Source organism: Solanum tuberosum, unplaced genomic scaffold, assembly GCF_000226075.1.
Source record: "Solanum tuberosum cultivar DM 1-3 516 R44 unplaced genomic scaffold, SolTub_3.0 scf00592, whole genome shotgun sequence".
Classification (NCBI taxonomy): Eukaryota; Viridiplantae; Streptophyta; class Magnoliopsida; order Solanales; family Solanaceae; genus Solanum; species Solanum tuberosum.
In genome coordinates this window covers 75,218-93,656 of record NW_006239576.1, presented here as the reverse complement: position 1 = coordinate 93,656, position 18,439 = coordinate 75,218, and the positions used below count along the sequence as shown (strand labels likewise).

At 33.2% G+C, this 18,439-nt stretch overlaps 2 protein-coding genes across 2 annotated transcripts; one reads left to right on the top strand and one right to left on the bottom strand.

Annotated features, from left to right (window-relative positions):
* Positions 1-1,265: 1,265 nt before the first annotated feature.
* LOC102602258 (xyloglucan galactosyltransferase KATAMARI1 homolog) lies at positions 1,266-3,143 on the top strand. The gene has a single exon (XM_006366564.2). The coding sequence runs from the start codon at positions 1,310-1,312 to the stop codon at positions 2,951-2,953; it is 1,644 nt and encodes a 547-aa protein (XP_006366626.1). The 5' UTR covers positions 1,266-1,309; the 3' UTR covers positions 2,954-3,143.
* A 3,621-nt stretch (positions 3,144-6,764) lies between these two features.
* LOC102601928 (regulatory protein NPR3-like) lies at positions 6,765-12,629 on the bottom strand. Its single transcript, XM_006366563.2, has 6 exons — positions 12,417-12,629; positions 12,218-12,314; positions 11,145-11,701; positions 9,233-9,989; positions 8,179-8,376; positions 6,765-7,357 (listed from the first exon to the last, which is right to left on the bottom strand). The coding sequence occupies exons 3-6, from the start codon at positions 11,649-11,651 to the stop codon at positions 7,092-7,094; spliced, it is 1,728 nt and encodes a 575-aa protein (XP_006366625.1). The 5' UTR covers positions 11,652-11,701; positions 12,218-12,314; positions 12,417-12,629; the 3' UTR covers positions 6,765-7,091.
* Between the last annotated feature and the right edge of the window lie 5,810 nt (positions 12,630-18,439).

Sequence of the window (18,439 nt, the reverse complement as noted above, 5' to 3'; positions counted from 1 at the left end):
GTTAATATTTTTTTTTTTGTTTCGATAACACGTCTTTCAACTTGTACATTGGTAGGCTAGGGTCATTGAGTTTTGGTCGTTAATTAAACTTTTTTTTGGAACCCCAGGATAACCCGCAGCTACTACAATCTCTGCCCTTCGGGTGAGCACTTTGTGCGCACTAAGTAAACCTCCACTGTGTAATAGCCTGCAAACCACACAAGGGATGTAAACCGCACTAGGGAAGCCCTATGCGACAAGCTCGACTCAGAAGGCATTGAGCGGGGATCGATCCCGGTCATCCGTGTGGATAACCACCCTCCAAACCAACTGAGCCATCCCGAAGGATAACGTTAATTAATATTCTTTTTTCTTTTTTTTGTGTTTCGATAACACGTCTTTCAACTTGTACCTTGGTAGGCTAGGGTCATTGCGTTTTGGTCGTTAATTAAACTTATTGTTGCGTTGTTTATAAGATTTCTCCATAGACTTTAACTTCTATCTTTTATAATATCTATGTCTTTTATCTTTGAGTGTGCACAAATAGATAATTAAATTTATATAAAATTGAATAAGATATATGCATTCTATGTAACATAATGCATGTTAAGCACCACATATGATGCAAATTGTCATGTAGGATGTCAAGTAGGATGTATGTGTCTACTTGTTCAACTTTATACAAGTTTAAGGGATCGTTTTGTTGGAAACAAGTTATCTCAGGATTAATTATCACGGGCTTAGTTATTGTGGGATAACTTATCCCATCAGTCCATCACTATGATATAAATGATGGGATAAGTTATTTCAAACCTGACAACCAAACAAGACAATAAAATTTTATCCCAGGACAGTTTTTTTTTTCCAAAACTATTTATTCTTATCTCTCACACCAAACGACCCCTAAGTGTCTAGTTATGCACATCTAAAATTAGACGGCGTAGATGATAGTTGAGACCAAGTTCAATGACACGTCTATGTATTATGCTTTATATAAAAAATAGTGATGACAAAACATCAAAATTTCTCCCACTACTAAAATGGTTTGTGGTGCAGCGGTGAGACTTTTTCACTCTTGACCAGAGCTCTCGAATTCGAGTCCGAGTATGGAGAAAATTTTATTGGAAGCGTCACTCTCGAATGATATCTGCTTCTGCCGTGCGCGATATGAATTTAATCGAGATTCCAATGCGAGATCGAATAGTGGTGGGAAACAAAAAGTAAAAGAAATTCTCCCACCAATATCCTACCTTCCCTTTCTCCTCTTATTGACTTGCTATATATTCTCTACTTTCCTTGTTGTTCATCTTCTTCTTCCACAGTTCCCATAATGTTGCCATCTGAAAATTCTTCCCCTAGGAAGACATTCAAGAAACTCAGAAATTCCTTCCATTTGATCAAATCCCAAGTTGGATTTCATCATTGTAAATGGTTTTTCCTCATCATTCTCATTCAAGTCACCTTCATTCTATTCCTTGCCGGAACTTCCCCTCCGGCCATTCCCCTCCGACACCAGCACCAGCACCAGCAACAGCGCTTCCAAATCTCGAAACCTCAAAAACAGAGCATTCACCAGAAGAAACAGAGCAATGGCCAAGTTCAAATCTTGCAAGATTCAAAACCCAAAAACAAACAGCAAAAACAGAGCAAGGACCAACTTCAAATCTTGCAAGATTTAAAACCCAAAATCAACCAGCAGAAACAGTTAGTGCAAGCTAAAGAACCCCACGATGAATGTGAATACGGGAGAGTTTATGTATACGATCTTCCAACAAAATTCAACAAAGATCTTCTAAACAACTGTCATGATTTAGACCCATGGAGTTCTCGATGCAACGCGGTTTCAAATGGCGGTCTTGGACCAAAAGCAACTGGCCTCGACTCAATCATACCGGAGAATATCCGGTCTGCTTGGTACTGGACAGATATGTACTCCGCTGAAGTCATTTATCATGAAAGAATTTTGAATTACAAATGCAGAACATTAAACCCCCAAAATGCTACTGCATTTTACATCCCCTTTTATGCCGGACTTGCAATTGGTAAGATTTTATGGTTCACCACAGCGAAAGAACGAGATCGTCCTAGTGAATTGATGCTAGAATGGGTTAAAGATCAACCTTATTGGAATCAAAATCACGGGTCAGATCATTTCTTAATGCTCGGTAGATTAACATGGGCATTTCGAAGAAAAACCAATGATGATTCCGATTGGGGCACGAGTTTTCTCCGAATGCCATTGATGAAAAATGTTCTCCGTTTATCTATTGAAAAGAATCCGTGGGATGATTTAGAGGTAAGTGTTCCTTATCCTACAGCTTTTCACCCTCAGTTCGAAACAGAGATCAAACAATGGCAAGATCTCGTGAGGTCACGTAATCGTTCTAGCCATTTTTGCTTCGTGGGAGCTGTGAGGAAGAAGATCAAGAATGATTTCAGAGAAGTATTAATGAATTACTGCAAGAACGAGACGGGTTCTTGCAAGATTGTGGATTGCTCCGTCACACATTGTTATGACGGAGCACCAGCAATTCTTGAAGCATTTTTGGATTCTGATTTCTGTTTACAACCAAAAGGGGATGGATTTACAAGAAGATCGATGTTCGATTGCATGATGGCAGGTTCAATTCCAGTGTATTTTTGGAAAGGAAGTTTTAAAACTCAATATGAATGGCATTTGCCTTCGCCATCGGAGGATTATTCAGTATACATGGATCATACTGAAGTTAGAAATGATACTAACATAATTAGAGAAGTACTCGATAAGTTCACGAAAGATGATGTGAAGAAAATGAGAGAGATTTTGATTGATGCTATGCCTAAGTATTTGTATGCAAGGTCTAATCAAGGATTAGGGAGTAGTAATGATGCTTTTGATATTGCTATTGATGAAGTTTTGAAGAGATTCAAGCAACAAAGGGAACAAAAACAAAACTTGGAGGAAACAAGAAAAGATGAAAAATCTATAGAATAAGGTACATTATTACTCAACAGGAATTGCAACTCCTCATTCTTTTACTTTAAAAATCAATTATTTTTTGTTTTGTTTTAATCATAAATCAATAAGAAATTGCAGTATTAGTAGTAAATTTTCATCATTGATATAATCCTCTTACATGTAAATTTTCATCATTGATGTAAATGTTATACATGATACTTTTTTTAGTGTCCTTGTAATTTTAGTAGTATGAATGTAGAATTCATTCTGGAAATCTAAGCACTGTTTTGTCTTTTGAGTAGAGACTATGAGCAAAAAGCATAATGAAAAGTCATGTTCTGCTCATGGGGAGAGGAATGCGGAAAAGTGGGGTCCTCTCACCCGTGATCACTTCCTTTTTAGAAGCCAGATTCGATTTTCAATTGGCACTCCATAGAAGGAATTCTAAACCTCTAAGAGACGAGACAAATTTAACGCTACACCTTTTTCCTTAGCGCCTCCCTCTAGGCAGGACTCACAATTAAAGGATGCACAGAGTGAAGTTGTCACCATGAACTAAGGTCATTTCATTTCATTATATATAAAGGTTGCTAAAGATGCCAAAAATATTACATGTGCTAGTTGATGGAGATGACAATTATTATTGCCAATATATCTAGTGTCACTCTTTTAATATATATATATATATATATATATATATATAACAATAACAACAAGGATGGCTTTGAAATCGTAATTAATTAAAGCCTTTTGTTTTTGGTCAAATTAATTAACGGCTTGGTTTACCCCTATTGTGGAATGGGAGTGTAGCCTGTAGGTATAAAATATGGATTTTTTTGGTACATATTAAGCTTACTTTAGTGCTTGTTGACAAATAAACAAGTGATAATACATTATAAATTAGTTGAAAATTTTAGCTAATAGAATAAAGTTAGGTTTATAGTTGTCAAGTGGTCTTACAAAATAATTAAGGATATTGGTGTCGACTAATTAAAGTGGTCCTCAATCAAAAAAAAATTATTATAGATTTTAGTGGCAACTTGAACTTTACCACGTCTAAAAAGTATGAAATTGAGATTTCGATAGAATTAAATTGAATTTGTTGTAATTTTTAGCACACTATTTAACTACTAGTAATCTCTAGGAAAACTTAGTGAGCATAACATACAGAAAAATATAATTAGTGAGATTTTCTGTTAGTCTAAAATCGTTAATTAAGATGAAAAAAAATTTAACTGAAGAAGAGGAAGCTATGAAAGGAGAAGGAGGATTTAGGATAAGAAAACTTTGTAATGGAAGAATTAAAATTGACTTGAATTGGTTTTTCTTGGATTGATTACAAATGTTATCCATATTTGTATTGGATTGGGGATGCTTCTAGAAATTATTTGAGACACATCTAAAAAAAATTCTGAATAATTTTATCTTCTATCTATCTAAACAAGAATCTAGAACTTCTTGATCTATTTTCAAGATAAATATCTAAGAAACTATGCAGATCAATTTAGAAGCTTTTCTAAAAAATCTAGGATTTTTTTGTAATTCCAAAAAGTTAACTTTAATTTTTTACACTCCTTATTAACAAGTGAAAAATGTCCAAATATAATACAAATGGCAAGCAATTACCAGCATAAATTTTACTTATTTATATAAATTATTATTACTGCATTATTAGCTTAAAGCCTTAAACGATGAAATATCTCTGGAATTAAAAAGGCAAGAGAGCAAAAATACAATATATTACTCCTATGTATCATCAAATGTTGAACAAGTTTAATTTACATTTCTTGCAAAATACTTTAGGAAAATTTTTCAACAAAATATATATATTAGTCAACATTTATTAAACAAGTTTAATAATGTTGTAGGGTATATATAAATCCAGTACGTTATATCACTAAATAATTTGAGTGATAGGAAAATTTATATGATTATTGCACTTGAAATAATATAATTACACTTACACGTGGGTTAACTCATTTTCAATATTTATCATCCAACCCGATTTTGATCCGTATGAAATATGAGTGGGTTGAAACTCAATCCATTTTTGCTCAATCTACTTTCTAACACTATTAAAAATTAAATTGAGTCAAAATCGAGGGTCAAAGATTCAAAACCAACGGATTGAATTATTTTTTTTAATGAAAAATCGATGCCAAACTGACGGACTGTACATCATCAGTTGGACTTAGGTTTGTTCCGTAAACTGACGAATAAATAATTATCTGCCAATTCATATCAAGTTCTTGCACGGATTGCCTCTATTTTGGATGGTCTTTAATTTTTATCCCTTGAATTAGTGATTTTTAGTTTTTGCTCATGCTTCTTATTTAGTGAAAAATCGTGGACCTTGTAAGACATAACTTGTGTTTTGCAATTTCCTTTGACTTTGAAAGGCATAACTTATTCCTTGCGATTTTTTTTATTTTTTTTAATCTCATTGGCATTTTTAATCAAGTTTTTATTGCTTAAAGTACTGAAAGATGAAATTTAAAAACTATCAAGCGAAAATTAAAAACAACCCAATAATAGGATATTCATGGAGTTAATATCTCAGATGGTCAATACTCAATTTTGAATAGTTCACTTAGAAAGTCACTCAACTTTGATTTGTCCACTTAGAAAGTCACTCAACTTTGTTTTATAACTCAAAAGTCACTCAACTATTGATGTCTCACTTACAAAGTCACTCAACTATTTATATTTTCCTAAAATAAGGCATTCATGCGAATGACCCGGTTAATATTAGGCCAAAAATCTCACCCAAGTATGAATTGTTATACATATTTAGAGTATATTATTTTCATGAGCTAAATTCGAAACCATAAATATCTCTAGTTTTTTAAAATTCCTTATCCACAAGAAAAAACAAAGAAATAATAAATAGTACTAAATGGATAATAATGAGTGAGACAATTATGCTTAGTTGGCAATTACCATAGCCTTATCCACTCTCATATTTCATCTTTATCTTATTAGTATTTATTAATTATTACCATCACTACTAAAAATGTAAAATCCAATCCTCAATCAAATGGACAATGGAAGATATGGAGAAAGGCCAATAATTTTGGCTATGAAAGGCCATCCAGGGACAGGTAAGAGCACACTTGCACAATCCATAGCTAAAACCCTCAAATGTCCTCTTATAGACAAAGATCACTTCAAAGATTGCACTAAACCTCTTCAACAAATCACCAAAGCCACAAAACTCATCAATGACCTATCATACGACGCCATGTGGCGAGTCGCCTCCGCTCAGCTAGACTTAGGTCTGAGCGTGGTGATAGACTCGCCACTCTCCCATCGAGCTCACCTCGACCGGATCATTGAGATCGCGGATCGTAGTGGGGCTCGGGTTGTTGTAGTGGAGTGCAAGCCGAGGGATGAAGCTGAGTGGCGTAGGCGGCTCGAGCAGAGGAGTGAGCTGGTGGAATATGGCTCAAGCTGGCATAAGCCGTCCACGTGGCAAGAAATGGAGAAGTTGTTGGAAGGGTATGAAGGGTGTTGGGATTATGATGTTGGGGTGGAGGTTCCAAGACTTGTTGTGGATACAACATGTGCTAATGGTGTTGAACAAGTGGTCTCAAATGTGTTGGAGTTTGTTTCTAATGCATGTGGTGCAAAAAAAGAAACAATTGTACACTAATTAAGAAATTACGGATCGTTTGATAGAGTGTATATTGGAACTACTTCCTATCCAATGTTTGGTTTGGTATATTAAGAACTGTTCTATCTTTACTCATGCTTAACCTTTCAAATTCTAAATTCACTTCTATCGGTACGCATGTTTCTGCAGCAAGCAAAGCAAATCCAGAAAGAAAAAGTTTGTGGAGAATACATGTTTTGATCAAAAGATCCTTTTCTGCATATATCACCATAAATTAACAATCATCAATTCAAAAGAAGTAGTAATATTACAAAAGAAAAGCCATTTCTGTACCTACTTTTATTCCTCTTTCCCCTATATAGTTACCCCCACAATCAATCCACTCTCTTTGTACTTTTCTACAAGATGATTTGTCTCAATGATACTTGTCCAAAAGAAAGATGAGTACTATAGTATATATGGAGCTCAAACATGTTAAGCTCATGACAAGGTTCAAAAGTCACACGGCCCTTCAAGATAGAGGCTTCCGTCATCGTTAGAATCCTTAGCTAGGGAGAGGATCTACTTTTTTCTAAACTTGTGACTGACATTAGTCTTTGGAGAACATGAAGAGGAGGAAGACGTAGAGAACCCCGCCCAGTTCTTTTCAGCTTTGTCTTTCTTGAATGCCTCCATAACTTCATCCTTGAGTTCTGTGTATCGCATCTTCTTTGATCTTTGTTCCTCAGGGGTGCCACTTTCTAACATCAACGAATCTAGTTTGTCATCCTCCAGTAATCTATCTAAAACTTCGGAGCAGTTTGGGAAAAAACGTCGACCTGTCTCCACTGTCATTAAGGTAGACAAAAAAACACAATATTGAGAAAGACTACAACAACAACAAACCCAATGTAATCTCACAAGTGGGGTATGGGGAGGGTAGGACGTAGGCAAACCTTACCCCACCTTTAATTTGTGGGGGTAGAGAGCTTATTTCCGGTAGACCCTCGGCTCAAAACAAATGTAATCAAAGCATGATAGAAAGAAAAAAACGACAGCAAAATAGCAAGATAAACAGAACAAATGAAACAGCTTGTAATAGTGAACATTAGGAGAATAAGATACTACACATAAACTAACTAATACAACAACTTTGGCTACCTCTTACCCTCAACCTCCAAATCTTCCTATCTAGGTTCATGTCCTTAATAAGCTAGCTATCATCATAAAGCTGAAGATGTGGATAAAGACTATTCACGGAAAAAAACGCTATTCCTACTTATAATGGGGAAGTGGAAAGCCTTGATGACATTCATTTACAACATCCAGCACATGTTTTGCCATCCTTGAAGCCAAAATATATGAAGAAAGGAATAGAAGTTATATCTAGCAACTATAATACTGTTTCCGCGAACTCCTAGAAGCGGAAATGACTTGAAGTTTCAATAATCAATTAAGTAAGAAACTGAAGAACAAAATATGCAATGAAAAATTGTATCAAGCCTAGTAGGACCAGAAGGAAGATATATGTGAATTATAAACATGCAAGATATGTTCCATCACTCAATGATTATAAGTTGCAATTTCAAAAGTTCAAATATCTCTTTTAGGAACGCTGGCTCCTCCTTCGATTAAATAATGAATCCAGAAGACGTAGAGTTACTATTACCTGTTCTCAGTAGTGCGACCAGCCGCTCTTGGAGTCTTTTCACTTGCTCAGATGGTAATTTGTTCAAGTCAACCCCTCTCGGATTTCTGCATAAGCCATTTGTTGCTGAAAGTCCAGTAAACTCTGCGGTTGAATCAGCATGTGCTATTTCCATAGCTAGCATGGCTTCCTGAGGAAATAACATCCGTGCCAATGCCACTGCAAGAAAAGCCAAATTAGGAGCTACATTCAAATACCATAAGTCGAGGAGAAGAGAATGACACAGCGCCTAAGTAAGACCAAATAGACTTTTAACATTTTTATCACCCCATAATTATATAACACGAGTATTATTCTGACTGATAAAACATCAGTCTACGGACAGATTCAACAACAAAGCTTGTTAGTCTTTCACTCTCTCATTCCATAGTTATGATTGGCTTCTTCAGTGCAACTCTTACGGACCACACTTGCCCATCTATCAGTCCTAATTAGCACCGAGAAGAATTCCCTAGCATCTGTGATGTGTTTGTTGCTGCTTCAGTTTAGGACTGAAGTATAAGCAGCAAAAACCTGTCATAGCTTCTTATTTTTCCTTCCTACCAACACCTCTCACACAGAGCAGACGGAAAACACGAAATGAAGTGTAGGGAATGTAGTTCCTCAATTTGCTGTTATATGGGACGACAGGCAGCATCATCACAAACTAAGTTCTAGCGTCACATCAAGCACATTTTCAAAGATCATTATCTCAACTACTATTTCACTGAATTCTGTTTGATCTATGACAAACAGACACAAAACAGTTTGTTTCTCAGGAAAATGGTGTAGCTGTGCAACACAAATGAAGTTTCAACAGCTTACCTAGAAACTCCATCTGAAATCTTAGCATCTGATGCAAAATTAGTGGCAATCAGAGCACACAGGAATGCATAAGCATCTTAATTTTAGCTTAATATAAACAACAATATCAAGCATGTGATTTGAATTAAATTGGATAGGTTTTGATAAGTATAAGAAATGTGATTACTGGATCACTAAGAGAGTTCACTTCAACATAACTTAACAAAGTTACCTCTATTTTCAAATAAAAGCAACCTCATGAGTAATTCATCAGCCAACACCAATGATGAAGAAGACATGCTCCCAATCATAGGATTCCTAATCATCTCTCTCTCCAAAACATCAATGCATAACCGGTCTTTATTAGTAACCTTTCCTTGCTCCGGTGGATCATTGTAATCCTTTAGACGAGTCAATCTACGGCATATGGATAGTGCTGTATGTCCGTCGCGTGTAGTATCCAAGACCGATGCTCCTTTTGCAAGTAGTCCCATTATTATTGATGGCTCCTTTCGTCTAGCTGCAACATGAAGGACATTATATCCTCGGGAGTTCTGAAGATTGACATCAGCGCCTAAACCCAGCTCAAGTACCTCGTTCACAACCTTGGAGTTGCAATAGGCAGCAGCATAATGAAGAGCACAAGCATCGTTTAAAGTGACGTTTGACTCTTCCAGGAGTAGTGTTAGCAGTTCAATGTCATCAGACTCCAGAGCCTTCAGAATCCTCCTAATTCTCTTTTCACTCAAGGAGTCTTCTTCTAATGACTCCTGTTCAGTCCCTTGTCGAGACTTGAGGCGCCTTGATTTTATGTCAGTCAAAACTTCATGAGGGAGTTCTTTCTCAAGAGTAGCATTGTCTAGATCAGATCGTGCCACTCTCTGGATGCAGTGTTCAAGAAGTTGATTAGATTTACAGTGAAAGGCAACTAAAAGTATGGGTATTACATCCTCAGGAGTAGCCTTATCAACAAAGTTGTCGAGATAGCGCTGCACTCAAACAGAACATTAATCAGAACTCTTCAGATAAAAAAAACAATGTAACTACAAAGTTAGAAGCATTAATTCTCATAGAAAGCTTCTGTCGTTTCCTATCTGGTACAAATATCATTATAAATTCAATAGCAAGTCATTTACTGTATAACCAAGAAATATACATAGAACTAGAATAGCTCAGGACTGTAGTAAGCTGTTGAGACTCATTTTCATGGACAAAGCAATAAAATCATAAACACCTGGTACCCTAACTCAAGCAGGATGTTAATCTTAAGTCTCAACCTGTACATATGGCAGACAGAGTTCATCTGCAACCGGATTCATTGATTAGTAATTTAGTAAAAACGCACATCATTTAAACTCGATGAATGCTAAATTTCCAAGAGTTCTTTCCTAGAATCTGACAAAAACAGCAATAGTTTAAGCTTTTTGATAATAAAATTACCTCCACTCTGTCAATATGTAAGAACTAATGTGGCACAACTTGTCCCCTTAAGGCCATCATCCAGACTGAAATAGAAATCTACCGATTGAGGTCCAAAGCAGCTATAACTGACCGTGGGGCATAGTAGGACCAGAGGCAAATTCAAGCTTTGAATTTCTTTTTTTATTCCGGATTTGAACCTTATGGGTTATCACAGCTCAAATGATTTATTGGGTCAGAAATCTATAACTTGTACTTATTTAGTTGAATTTTTTTACACATACAGGGTTTGAACCAATATATTGGGTTGGGATGACCACATAACTTACATACTAAATTCGCCCCTAAGTAGGACTACATGTCTTTAGACAGTTCAGAAAATGCTGAATATGCTCCATAAATTCTCGTCAGATAGCTCATTAATGAAATAAAAAATGACCAATTATAATATGTTATGACAGAAACAATGACTCCTAGATGATGAAGATTTTTGTTTATAAGCTGATATACTAGGAAAAACGGAGATTTTTTCTGAACATCAGCATTTTCAACAGAAATCCTTATATATAAATCTGAAAAGTTTGTGTCTAAGTCAAGCATGTGATTTATATTTGGTATGCTTTGATGTTGTTGAAGAAACCTTATCACAAGGATAGTTCTATGATAAGTCCAAGAAGGAAAGTCAAATGCATATATAGAACTTAACCAGCATAGCAAACACTGACCTCTACGACCATAACGAGTTCTTTTATCTGAAAAGTGGACGAAGCATACATGAGTTCCACTGCATAATTAATGGCAGGGCGGCAAGCATCATGAGCACAAGCGTTATCAACACAACTCGAAACTTCTGAAGGAGACGACTTAATCTTTCCCGTATATAAATAATTCAGGAGGACCATGAATACTTCATAGCCAATTGAGGCAACACGCACCAAATCCTTCAGCAAATATTTAGGCTTTTCATTTTTCAAGGAATTCTCATTCTGCTCCTTAAACTTTTCATGGAAAAACTGACTTCGTGCAGCCAATATACAGCGATTAACGCCAACATCAATCCCCTCAACGACTATTTCTGCATCACTGTAGTTATATTCAGGATTAAGCAGGAGTTTCTCAAGACTACCACATAAATTACTCAAATGATCAACACTTGGTCCTGGTTCCTGGGGACTACTGCACTCATTTGATACATTAGAAGATGCAGCAAAACTCTCGTGGCCGCTCTCCATTGTTCAAACTTAATTATTGCTTTGGTAATTAAACTAGCAAGAATTCATCCCTGAGAGAGCAAGAAATCAATAATATGCTCAGCATGACCAAACATTTAATGACTTCAGACACCAAATCCTTGCATCAAGAGCATGAATCCACCAAAAAAAAGTTAAGTACTTAATATTCTATTTCCATGTCATCATCCAAAGCAAAGTTTTAAGATAGAAAGAAAACATATCATCAGCTCAGAACACCCAAAACACAAAATGGACTTCAAGGGTAGGCTAAAAAATTAATCTTTTCTTGATTCCCAAAACCTACACCTTCTTAACAACACCAAAAATCAATCTTTAAGCTACCCAATTTCCCCAAACAGAGCAAAAACCTCAAGTAACAACACAACAATGGTAAAGTCAATCAGGTCAACGCTAGCACAAAATCTCAAAAAAAACAAGCCTGAATTAACAATGAAAAATGAGAGAATTGGAAATATGAGTCCTTTTTCCCCACCCCTTATTCTTTAAGAGCATAAAGATTCTATCTTTGAGCTACCCACTTCCCCCAAACAAGGCAAATAGAGTACCTCAAGAGAAAGCACAAAACTTTTCCAAGAATCTGAAAAAGTTGAGCACTAAAGTCAACAGGTCAACTTTGCATGATCTTGGCCCAAACTCTCACACCTGCAAGCCAAAAAAAAGAACATAATGACCCTTGCTAGTGAAATCCCATCATTCTAACATAAACATGAAAACTCCAAAAACAAAGAAAGTGATTCTGCATACCCCAAATATGTATTGTGGAAGAAAGCTGCAGTCTGCTGACCCCAAAACTAGTCAAAAAGTGATTGCTTGCTGTGACAGAATGAAGTAAGTAATGATTTTGAGTAGGAAAAAAGAAGAAGAGTGAAATGAAAAAGAGAACATAACAGAGATGCAGAAAAAGGAATACTACTAGTGAATGGTGCAGGTGCATGTATCAAGTTATAAAAAATAAAAAAAATGTTTATTGTAAGTATATCCTTACTTTCATTTATTACACCTTAATTTTGTTAAATTAATCTTTTTTTCAATTTATAAACTATGGTCTATTTTAGCTTTAATCTTTGTGGCCATTGGGTGTGAATTGGGATAGTACGACGAAGGGGAATTGGCGGGCCCAAGCCGTGTTCGTAGGGGCGGGACGGTAGAGGTATAAAAGGTGCTTATACTAATATTTTTTATTGAGTGATGTGACATATAAATTTTTCGTTCTACGAGTCTGTTTGGAAAGTCACATTGGTAATTGAATTTGATGTAATTATATTGTCTATCTTTTTTAGTTGGTCAGTAGGTAATTGAGTGTAATTGGTAGGAGTAATTATACTCTTCAAGAGACTGTGAATTACTGATAATTACATGGTGTAATTACAAGTTCATTACTTTAGATTTTCTTATTTCTATTTTTATTTTTTCTTTTAATTTATTTTTATTATTTTAAATTTTTTAAAAATTTCTAAGAGTTTATTTTTTATTTATTATATTTCAGTTCCTTCTCATTCTCAACTTTTGCTTCATGTGATTTCATGCAATTTTTCGTACTAACTATTTTTTATGTCATGCTTATTTTTTTTTTATAAATTTGATAGTATTCTAATTTTTAAATTAAAATAGAATTCATTGTTAAGTAAGGTTATAGACTTACTTTCTTTTTCTTTTAAATCATATTTATATATGTTACGTTGAAATTTGACATAATTAAGACTAATTTGTTTTGAATTTAGAACTTACGTTATATTTTCACTTTTATTTATTTTAGTAGTATTGATTTGAGACTTCATATTGCTAATCGTTTATTTTTAGTTAGATTTGATAGATTATCTTTGTGCCAAATATTTAAATAATTTATGACATTTTATTTATAATATTATTATTCTTGTCAAACATGCATTTCATTATATTCATAGAAATCTTGTACTTTTTAGTTTTTATTGTTAATTCAATTGAAATATAATAATTTGTAAAATATAAATCATTTGTTTTTTCATAATATTAGTTAAGAACATATGCTTGTTAATTAATATACTTTTAAAAGATAATATATATCTTAAATATTTAATTAATAACATTTATAAAGTTTCGTATTTGTCTAATATTATAATTAGCTTTTATTTTTAAAATTTAATATAATCTTATAATTGTAATTGTGCATCCAAACAGTATATGCGTAATTACATTGTGACAAACAAATAGATTACTGTAATTATTAGGTTGTGTAATTACCAGACTAAAATCAATTCCAATTATCAGGTGGCTTTCCAAACATACACTGTAATTTTTTTTAGTTATATTTTTTATTAGTTCGATCAAGAAATAATAGTTTGCATTTTCAATAATTAAAATATTTTTTATTTTTTAATGATTTTTTATAATTATAACATATTTAATGTCTCGTTACTTATATTTCCAATATATTATGATCACACAAATAATATAACATATTTAAACTTGTGAATTTTGCATGTCTTTTCACGTCAGAATGAATTAAATCCCATAAATTAAAATAAAGAGAGTAAATATATAAATATTAATTAAGAAAACAAAAGGGCACCATAAGATATAATTATTTTCTTACTTTTTCTTACTTTTCATTTGATATTGTTTTTCGATATTAATTTTGAGTTCGCTTGATTAAAATTTGCGGCAGAAAATCTCATTTAACAAAGTAAGATTATTATTTTTTATACATGAATTTTTTTTATCAAAGATAGAAGGGCTATATCTCTCTTCTAAAACTTTTTGAGGTTTACTTGAAATGTTGAATGTCCTACAATATGTTAGATTTTTGGAGGTGGTATAAATAAAAAATGAAAGAATAACAAATTCAAAATTGAAGGAAAAATGTAAATGTAAATGCTTTATTGTTCTCAAATATGAGTTTTAAGATAAACTTAAAATAAAAACAATGAAAATAGGGAAGTCTAGCTAGATTCAAATCCAGGTCTCGTAAGTGGTCTCTTTGGCTTGTATCAGTAGCACAACATCACTCTTATGTTCCTTATGGGTGCATTGTTAATTATATCCTAAATTTCTGTCAATTTCTCAATATAGATATTCATGTATACACATGATTTTTTCCAAAGTTAACGGGTGCACGTGCATCCCCTACCTTATAGGGTGGGTCCGCCTCTGCTCATACCTATGCTAATTGATCCATTAAACTCTTCAATATATTAAGCTGCAATTCGAAATGTATTCTATTAATTAGATCCCAATAAATATTCAATTACTAATTATAGAGTTCATTCACAAAATCACATTATCTTAAGTCATAAACTAAGATGCGGTCCTCTTCTGTTGTTTTTATAGTTTTAGGTTTAAAATAAAGTATGAAATATTTTCTTTTCGAATGAAATACACTTTTGGTATATAGTGATGGAATAATATAATACTGCATTTTTTGAAAATGTATACCTGTATAAATAGAAATATGAGTCATCTAGTGAAGAATCTAAGCAATTTCACAAAGAAATAAAGAAAAATATTTTTTATGAGAAAAATTCAAATTATAGCAAATATTAAAGGATTGCTACTTTCTTTGAATCAAAATTTCTAAAAAAAATATCGAAAAATAAGCTCCAAACATTTAAAGAAGTTGTGACTTCCTCAAAAGTTCAATATTAAAAAGAGTCAGTCAATAACAAGGAGAATTACTCTATTATATATATGTTTTATAGTAATTTTGATCGAGTTATCGATCTAATTTTGCAAATTAAGATCAACAACACTTTACAAGATCTAACATTGTTTCAATCTTACTAGATACAAATGATACTTGAAAAGTTCAAGTATCTGAACTACCAAAATTTTAAAACGCCAATTGATGTAAATTTTGCTCTTACTAAAAATAAAGGTGAAAGAAAGCCTCAATTGAATTATGCTAAAGTGTTGAAAAGACTAATATCCATTTATCCTTAGAGAAAATAATCTTTATTCTCCGAATATTAAGAGGCGGGATTAAGCTTTCTTAAGAACAGTACATTATGAATTCAGTATAAAATTATATTTCATCACTATTTCTAATTTAGGGAAAATGGTCTGAAATATATCTGAACTTTGACCAAAATTGTTGTTACGATACCAAACTTTGGAAAGGATCTTTTTACCCCCCTGCACTATTTAATAACGTATTTTAAAGGTATATATGCGCCCACGTGGACATAAAAAATAATACATAATTATAAATAGTAATGTGTCCACGTGAGCACATATATACCTTTAAAATACACTATTAAATAGTTCAGGGGATAAAAATTACACTATTAAATAGTTCATGGGGTAAAAGGTCCTCCATAAAAGTTTGGTATCGTAACAACAATTTCGACCAAAGTTGAAATATTTTTCAGACCATTTTCCCTCTAATTTACTTTATTTAAAATTTAAGTATTTTATTTTCAAAATATAAGAAGGGTTAACACAATACACTTGTAGACAAGCACAACAAGACAAACAACACAAGGGGCGGCTGCATGAATAAACTTTACATATTACGTCCATATCTCAATTCTCAAGTCATAATTTGCCACTTGTCACTTGTTGATTAATGGGAAAAGGCTCAAATATGCCATTAAATTTTTAGAAAAGGTTCATTTATGCCATTTGTTAAAAGTTTGGCTCATCTATGCCATTACCGTTTAAGAAAAGGCTCATTCATGCCATTATTTTTTAACATTGGTTTTGCAAAACCATTTTTTACACGTGGCCAACTATAATTCGGCCACACCATTAATTTTTTTTTAATTCAATTTTTGCAAAACCATTTTTTACACGTGGTCAATTATAATTCGGTCACATCATTAATTTTTCTTATAAAAAAAATCAAAATTCTAAACAAAAATTGAATTAAAAAATAATAATGACGTGACCGAATTATAATTCAATTTTTATTCAGAATTTTGAATTTTTTTATAAAAATAATAATGACGTGGCCGAATTATAATTGGCCACGTGTAAAAAATGATTTTGCAAAATCATTGTTAAAAAATAATGGTATGAATGAGCCTTTTCTTAAACGGTAATGACATAGATGAGCCAAACTTTTAACGGATGGCATAAATGAGCCTTTTATGAAAGTTCGATGGCATATTTGAGCCTTTTCCCTTGATTAATTGGGAAAATGGTCTGAAAAATATTTCAACTTTGACCGAAATTGTTGTTACGATACCAAACTTTATGAAAGACCTTTTACCCCCTACACTATTTAATAGTGTATTTTAATGGTATATATGTGCCCACGTGGACACGTTACTTTTTATAATGATGCAATATTTATGATGTCCACGTGGACATATATATACCTTTAAAATACACTATTAAATAGTGCAGGGGGTAAAAGGTCCTTTCCAAAGTTCAGTATCGTTATAGCAATTTCGATCAAAGTTCGAATATATTTCAAACCTTTTTCTCTTGATTAATCAATTCAATTTTCAGTAAAAATTTTTTTATAGTTTATATATACATATAAGAAATTGCACGATCAGTACTTTTTTTTTTATAACCGAGAAATTTTTTGGACCAATCACAACCTTTTAAACTCGGTGGATAATGGACCCGCCTCTCTACCCTTCTCCACTTAAATATCAGGTTTCGCTTTACATGGTGTGGGGCTTGAACCTGCGACCTAAGCTACAAATCCTCCACCTTTTGCCACTCAACTAGGCCTGGAGGCAATTGCATGATAAATACTATAAGATGCATTTTTTTTAAAAACAAATATTAATAAGAAAAAAAATATTATAGTAAGTCTAAATTCATAAGTTTGATTCTTTGAAAATGAAAAGTGATGAGCATTATTTATGCTGGGGAAATAATGTACAGATGGATAAGAGAGTGTAATGGAAAGTTACAAATATATATTCTTCGACTGACTAGTTTATCAATATATGTTGTGTATAAGTATGTATATTTAGTATAAAATATATATTATTCATATATTTTGTAAACTAGATAGTCAAATGGCCGATTCTGACTTATAATTAAGGGGACCCCCCACACCCAAAAAAAGAACTAATGAAGATGGAATATTATATATTATAAAGAACCAATGAGACGGGAACATCCAAGCGTAAGTTAAATACAATAGGTATGTATACAAATATTATGTGCATTTAAGTGCAATTTATATGTATTACTAGATGGGAAGGCCCGTGGCAAGCACGGGCCCAATAGTCAAAATATTATGATTGTTAAAATATTAATATTAATGAATCAAGAGTGATGGCTTTTGCAGAAGATGGATAATATTATATACTATTAGATATATTGAGAATGTGTACAACAGACATCAGTATGATGCTGACCTGCAAAAGAGCAAATGAAAATTTCAGAAAGAACGATACATGATCAGTTAAAGCGGGGGGGGGCTAATGGCTATTCCCCCAAAATGAGCAAGACCCTGAAGGTAAATTTATATGCCCATTAGGTATCAAATAGAAAGAAATTCAACGAATGACGATAAAAGTGATAGATTCCCTGTTGAATCTCAAATGAATGATAACATTGAAGGAAGTGTAAATTCTTGCAGTAGTATACTTGTTGGATTTCAAAAGACTTGAACAACTTACTGATCACATTAGCAGATGGATAATATTACATATATTATATATTATTAGATATATTTACAGTATGTACAACAGACATTTTATTCTCCCTATTAAGCAAAAGCGGCAAAATGAAGTGAGGGAGTTCCTGTAATTAGAGAATTTAAAGTCTATTAGAAACTGAAAATACGACAACACATAGCAAAAAACAATTTAAATATTAACATCCAA